The 7,500-nt window shown below is 40.0% G+C and overlaps 2 protein-coding genes across 5 annotated transcripts in view; both read right to left on the bottom strand.

Moving 5' to 3' along the window:
- Positions 1 to 7,500, bottom strand: part of LOC132994233 (xin actin-binding repeat-containing protein 1-like) — a 140,782-nt gene that overhangs the window by 66,157 nt on the left and 67,125 nt on the right. The window lies entirely within an intron of this gene.
- malrd1 (MAM and LDL receptor class A domain containing 1) overlaps positions 1 to 7,500 on the bottom strand; it is a 59,354-nt gene that overhangs the window by 6,028 nt on the left and 45,826 nt on the right. For all 4 annotated transcript variants that reach the window (XM_061064445.1, XM_061064444.1, XM_061064443.1 and 1 more), the window contains exons 25-28: positions 7,150 to 7,351; positions 5,644 to 5,922; positions 5,253 to 5,378; positions 3,467 to 3,533 (exon numbers count right to left, since the gene is read on the bottom strand). In XM_061064445.1, the coding sequence (XP_060920428.1) occupies positions 3,467 to 3,533; positions 5,253 to 5,378; positions 5,644 to 5,922; positions 7,150 to 7,351 (674 nt within the window). The remainder of the gene's footprint in view (positions 1 to 3,466; positions 3,534 to 5,252; positions 5,379 to 5,643; positions 5,923 to 7,149; positions 7,352 to 7,500) is intronic.

Genomic DNA, 7,500 nt, shown 5'->3' with positions numbered 1-7,500 from the left:
ATAGATAGATAGATAGATAGATAGATAGATAGAGATATAGATAGATAGATAGATAGATAGATAGATAGATAGATAGATAGATAGAGATATAGATAGATAGATAGATAGATATAGATAGATAGATAGAGATATAGATAGATAGATAGATAGATAGATAGATAGATAGATAGATAGATAGATAGATAGATAGAGATATAGATAGATAGATAGAGATATAGATAGATAGATAGATAGATAGATAGATAGATAGATAGATAGATAGATAGATAGAGATATAGATAGATAGATAGAGATATAGATAGATAGATAGATAGATAGATAGATAGATAGATAGATAGATAGATAGAGAGATAGATAGAGAGATAGAGATATAGATAGATAGATAGATAGATAGATAGATAGATAGATAGATAGATAGATAGATAGATAGATAGAGAGATAGATAGAGAGATAGAGAGATAGATACTTTATTGATCCTGAGGGAAATTCAAAGCATCCAGTAGCAGGTTACAAAGACGTACATGACATGAAACATTTGTTACAGATTAACCACAAAACCGACCCCCCCCCCCCCCCCCCCCCATACATATATATTAACCTGAAAAAAAGATTTAAAGAATACCCCTAGATGAATCAAACTTAAACTGAGCAATTAAAAATAGACCTGTACAAGAAATGTACATAACCCGTGCAGGGATAAAAATATATGTGAGATTTAAACAAGAACCTTTAAACAGTTGAGGAGAAAAATCTGTGATTAGACCTGAATATAAAAAATAAAAAAAGTGTTGAGCTTCTGAAGTTGTGTTGTTTATATATGTACAGCAATGTTTAAAAAATTATAAAAAACAGACATTAAAGAACAGTCAGTGCAAACATTAAAGGTGCGATTTAAATAATTGTGAGAATATCGGACCGCCTGCATTTGGAGAGAAAGTCAGGGGTCACCACATTCAAACTTTAAGTTAAGCAAACAATTCAGTTTATGTCTGTGGAGGTTCTGATTCATCCAGGTCAGGGTAAATTCAAAGCTTGAACTGGACTGGTTGAACATCTTGAAGATGGCCAGCTCTGTCGGCCAGAAAGTTTAGAAAGGTGAAACGTCTGCAAGATCTTCAACCAGTCCATTTGCCTTTGGAGCAAGCTTTGAATTCACCTTAATCCATTTGTTCTAGCTAAATATTTCACTTATTTAAAAGTGTTGCTTCAACTTTTCTTGAATTACTGCCATAGCTAATTCCACCTCAAGCATTGCCTCTCTCTTAGTATTCAAAGGTGATGCTTCTAACTTAATTTTGGCAACAATTTATCCACCACTCCTGGGTCATTTTTTGCAGCCACCGTTTATTTATTGTTTTATTTTTGCAATATTTTTTATTGAAGGGCAAATAAAAGACAAAGTGTACACTTATGTCAGAAGAAATAGTTCCTTATTTTTATCTTCTTAGCAAGCAACATAACCCATCATCTGTTCATCGCCACAGGGGAAAAATTAAATAAATAATCAAAGATTTAAAGAACACAAGTCATATCTCTCTTCCCCCTGCGACTGTGAATGTTTGACATCCAGCATGGAAACAGACTAACAGCAGTTTGGCCCTGAAGTTCATCTTCTTCTTCCAAACGGAGACTCTGCTCCAAGTCGACATCTGCTCAGCATCAGCTTGATTTCTGAGTAACATTGACCTTGTAATGCGAAACACACACACCGCTCTCTGCAAACCAGGCTGTGTCATTATCATTCAGAGGGGCTCCGGGTATATATTGTGTTGACGGTCTGGTTGGGCAGTAGGAGGTCCCTGGCCTGGTTCCCCCCGGTGCATCCTGCTCAGCAGAGTGGGAGAACGTGCTGCACATACTGAGCCAGAGATGCCCTCCAACGCTGGCCTCTGGTGCTGCTACAGCGGGGCCGCTATCGATGCTGGAACAGCTACAGGAGCTGCAGTGAAGTCCTGTTACATAACGAGAGGAGGCAGCGGCGGCGTGGCGTTGGGGAATGTCGGACAGGGAGATGAAGATGGGGGAATGAAATACAAAGCATACGAGTTGATGATGGAGACACAAACAGGAGTGATGTATCTTCACATGCAGCTGATTTATGTTTTTGATGCACTCCTGAAGATTTCTAGAAAACGTGAAGCAGGCTGTTCCAGAAATCTTCTTGAGTTGTTTGTTTACATAACTCCCTCACAGCAGGTGACTGTTCCTGTTGGATGGGAAGGGGGGGGGGGGGGGGGGGGGATTTTTCAGGAGTTTTGTGGATGTGTGAAAGCTCCATATCGCAGCAAAGAACTGAAAGCATGATCAGTGTAAGGTCAAGGGTGGCTTAAAGAACTGAAGGCAATGTTAAATATAAAATGCTAACATCTGGGGGCCCAAGTTTAAGACTTTAGGGGTGGCCAATCAGATTTCAAGGGGGCCCTGTGCCACCCCTCTGGACACGCCCCTGCTTTACATTTCACTATTCACATCCAGTTTGTGCAAAAAGCAACCAGCTGACACAAATATGAAGAAAAGTGAAATGTTTCATTAAGGAGTCAGAGGAGCATATCGATGTTAGCAGATCCAGCAGAAAGTCTCATCACTGCTTTCTTACTTTTTATAATGAAATATCTCGTTGCAGTTATTCCAAGCTGCTGATGCAGGGAACTAGATTCATGAGCTTCCTGAGAGAAAAAAACCTCCAACAGAGTGATCACAGTATGTGGTTTGATTAACTTTATGTTTATGCCATTGTGACAGCATCTCTGCAGTGTTTATCTGCTGCATCGGTTTCTGTGGTTAACCCAGTGGGAGCACTGGGAGCAGCATGGGGTCGTGTGTAAATACTGACCAGGAGAAATCCATGGGGACACATTGTGCTGGTGGATAAATGAAGGCAGACGCACCCTGGTGAAGCTGTGGGGGGATAAGCAGATTCCCACATGCTTCATGGATCATGTCTTTTGCAGGGAGGGGAATAAAAAGAAGACTGAAGGGATTTCCATGTTTTAAAGTCCCGCAGAGGAAAGATAAAGGACGAGAGAGGAGGAGTGAAAAGAGGAGACATGATGTGTATCTCTGTTTGGAAGAACAACCTTCCTGAGGGTCTGAGAGGAGCCCAGAATATTGAGATTTTTAAACGCAGTCTTAAAACTCATTTATTCTGTCTGGCTTTTATATAGTGCTTTTTTTATCCTACTACAATTTTAAATATTCTTCTCCTATGTATTAATTTTAATATCTTATTGCTTTTATGTGTTGTATTTAATTTTTTAATTTATATATATATATATTTTTCTTTTCATTCTTATTGGTGTGCTTTAGTCTCTCAATGATTTTATAAACTACTTTTTCGTCAATAACTTTTCTGCACTTTGAACTGCAATTTAATTTGTCTGAAAGGTGCTTTATAAATAAAGTTTGATTGATTGTTTGTGCAGTCTTAAGGGTGTGTGTGTGTGTGTGTGTGTGTGTGTTAACTCACATGCAAACAGGCCCGTGTTTCCTCACCAGGCATGAGCCACGATTCCGGCAAAACAGCGGAGGACAATCTGCAAATCACACAAAAAATAAACGGTTGATTGTGTTATACACAGATCCTCTGAGTTTGGCAAATCAGCCGACTCTGTCAGAGCTACAACATTTCTGGAACTCCATACCGGCTAAAATCAGAGAGTGCCGTAGCTTTGCTGAATTTAAATTTAAAATCAAATCATGTCCTCATCACACAGAAACACTTTGTCATGAACTCTGTTTGATAATGTTGTCGTGTGTTGATACAGTATGTTATTATGGCTTTGTTGTTGTGCTGAATTGGAGATATATGTTGCGGTATAGCTCTTTTTTTTTTTGTGTAGTTTTTAAAGTCGAGTGCTCTTAGCCTATTATTGTTTGAATATAACGTGTGAATTTCACTGTGGACGAGTGTCATGCCATTGTTCAGTGGTTGTGTACGGTCTTACTGTTGTGAAGATGTTGTTAGTGTATGTTTTGTTTCCTGCCCAGGGACTACAGATGTAAATTAGCTTAAAGCTAACTCTGGTACAGCTAATTGGCTGTACACTGTCCCTGTCAAAATAAATAAATAAATGAATAAATAAATAAATAAATAAATAAATAAATAAATAAATAAATAAATAAATAAATAAATAAATAAATAAATAAGTAAGTAAATAAATAAATAGATAAATGAGTAAATAAATAAATAAATGAGTAAATAAATAAATAAATAAATAAATAAATAAATAAATAAGTAAATAAATAAATGAGTAAATAAATAAATAAATGAGTAAATAAATAAATAAATGAGTAAATAAATAAATAAATAAATAAATAAATGAATAAATAAGTAAATAAATAAATGAGTAAATAAATAAATAGATAAATGAGTAAATAAATAAATAAGTAAATAAATAAATGAGTAAATAAATAAATAAATAAATAAATAAATGAGTAAATAAATGAGTAAATAAATAAATAAATAATACTGTATGACACACAAAAGATGAAACTGTCCAAATCTTTTTCTCAAACCTCTTCACCTCCGTTCTCTCTTCCTCTGACAGAAAACAGATGCACACTGAAGAACGCTGCCTTGACATCAGAACATGAAATCTGTGCATTACGTTTGCCGGTGGGGGAAAACGCTGCACTATCGAGCATCATCCGTTAACGTCTGCAGAGAATGTGTCTGCATGTGCATTTAGCCAGCTATAGAGCATCTGATGAATAATACGCCGGCTGCCACAGGTTGTGTGAGGGGTTATCAGGGTGGCCTTTTTAAATAATCATCATGTTTGAGACACCATTATGAAACCCTCATGTTGATGAAGTGACTTTGGCAGTAAAACGCCGGCTAAATGTGGAGTTTGGTCCTTCCTCCTGAGCACGCAGGAAAGCGGGGCTTTTAATGGATCTTGGCAGCTCACAGGAACCTTTGAGGTGTGCTTTGAAGACTAAAACAGGCAGACATGTCCTGGGAGTCACTGCTGCGAACGAGCAGACATGGAGGTGGACTTGGCAACACTTGAGTCAAAGGTGACGAGGAACTCATGAGAGATATTGGGTGGATGTATTTATAAATACATGCAGAGAAATGTATTAAACACTTAAAGAACTGAACACCTGGCGGGCAAGAAAGGAAATCCAACTGTGCAGAGGAAGAGGATCCCTACATCCCTAAAATTAGAATCTAAGCTTCAAGGTCTGGGAATCATCAAGTGGTTAATGGCAGGAAGCTGAAAGGGAGATGGTGGATAAAAAGGTGTTACCATGGCAGCTGGACTCATCGGAGTGAAACGGCAGACAGTCAGCAGAGTGGTCACAACGCTTCTGAAGAGGGATACAACCAGGCGAACCTTCACACACCAGTTCCCCCAGCTCACACTGCAGCAGAGCTGGAAACAGAAAACGATGGAGAATGAAAAACAGGCTGTTTCAGAGGTGTGTTCACAGATCTCTATGAACAAACCACACGGGATAGAGAACTCAAATTCTCTCAAATCCTCATTAGTCCAAAGGTTGGCAAAATTTCAGTTTGAAAGAACACAGTTCAAAATGTTCAGAGTATTGCTACAAGCCAGAAAAAGGATTGCTAAACCATGGACTGTAAATATGAATGGATGACGTCTGAGTGACTCTGACACAAACAGGACTACTTACGGCAGCTGTGCTCGTCCTCTCCGTCGGGACAGTCCGGCACGCCGTCACAGCGCAGGATGGAAGGGAGGCAGGTATCATTCAAACACTGGAAATATCCAACAGGGCAGCGATCCTGAGGAGGAAGAGTACCGGGCTCCAGGGTGGGACAGACCTCTTCATCGGAGCGGTCAGAACAGTCCGGCTCTCCGTCACACCTCCAGCTCTCAGGGATGCACTGAAAGGAGTACACGCAGCGGTACTGGTCCACAGCGCAGGTCAGAGGCCGGGGGGTAACGGGTCCTGAGTGACATGATAACACATGTTTTATTTATTTATTTAACCAGGTAATTAACCCACTGAGATCAGGATCTCTTTCACAAGGTGACCTGGTCAAGACGTCAGCAGCACACTTCATAAAGAGCATTACATGATAAAGAGACAAAACAATAAGTGAGGAGAGAACAACGATTTACAACGTGCAAATTGATTCACAGATAAAGTGCAGAATCCTGATCACAGATTACAGAAACACATCAGGCACTGTCCCATTGTCTCACGTTTTTATCTTTTAAGATCGAGACAAAAGGCTTCAAGCCAAATGAGATCCGCCAGAAAGTTCCATGCGGTGGGAGCAGCAAAACTAAACGCTCTTTTCCCCGAGCTCAGTGCGGACACGAGGCACAGACAGTTTAAAGACATCACAGGAACACAAGGCGTAGTGGCTTCAGGTTCTTTGAAGGTATGAACATAAATAAGAAGGCACCAAACCAAGAAGAGCTTTATAGATGAACTTCAGACAGTGTACACCTTCAAAGATGGCCGATCTGATCCGTCTGATGTGTGCTTAATTCACCTTAAGTCCCCTTCCATCATTACTAAATATCAAGGTTTTCCAGGAAAAGTTCCCAATCCAATCAAATGGTCATACAGTACAGCGCAACAATTCAACTCTGCAAGCCTAAAATATGCACCAAATACCCAATTCATTGATGATTTATCAACATATTCAGACTCATGGTAGAGTCAGAAACCTCAGATTTTGGTTTTAGGACACAGAGAGGTACACTGACATGGACATACAGAGAGCTGGCTCTCTGGAAACTCAGCCAAAAAAAAACAGAGAGATTCAGAGGTGAAAGGAAGCCGGCAGGGTGGAAGTGAGGAAACAACAAAATATAAATGTAATTGCTTTCAGCCCCCTATTGCCCTCTATGCAGTCCCCGAGCGCTCATCCAGTCTCAGCAGTGAATTCATACAGACCTGCAGGGCAACAGGCTCCATTAACTCCCTACACTCCCCCTGAGGGTCAGCACAGTTCATATGGAAACGGAGCACAGGAGCGATGATATTAGAGGACAGAAAAATGTGGAAAGAAGAGGAAACTGGAGAAGGTGAAAATTGCAAGAAAAGGCATGAGGAATGATTCCAGAGCTCAAAGGACAGGAAACGAGGAAAATAAAGAAACCAAATGGACGAGAAAGATCGAAGAAAAAAAAAGCAGACAGAAAGGGAACAATGGGGCTCTACCTCCTTCCATACAGTCTGCAGTGTAGGAAATGTCATCCAAGGCGATGTCTGTCCACATGTCACCCCCCGCCTCCGCCTGGAAGGTCACTTTGAAAGGTGCTGGGTTGGAAAGTATGACATTAGCGTATTTCCAGTGGTTACGATGGTTTCCAGTGGCTACCCACATGAGTAGTCTGGTTCCACTGGGTCCAACAGTGTAGATCTGGTGAGCAGGAAAACAAACAGGACAGTTTTTTGATTAGATAAGGTGTTTGTTTTGGCGGGAAATACCTGCAAATAAACAGCTAATGATACCAGGGGCTAACTTCACTGTTAGCATGTTTGCATGCTGACTTTACGTGTAGCTAAAAG

The sequence above is a fragment of the Labrus mixtus genome, chromosome 19 (assembly GCF_963584025.1).
Source record: "Labrus mixtus chromosome 19, fLabMix1.1, whole genome shotgun sequence".
Classification (NCBI taxonomy): domain Eukaryota; kingdom Metazoa; phylum Chordata; class Actinopteri; order Labriformes; family Labridae; genus Labrus; species Labrus mixtus.
This window is presented reverse-complemented; position numbering and strand designations above follow the sequence as displayed.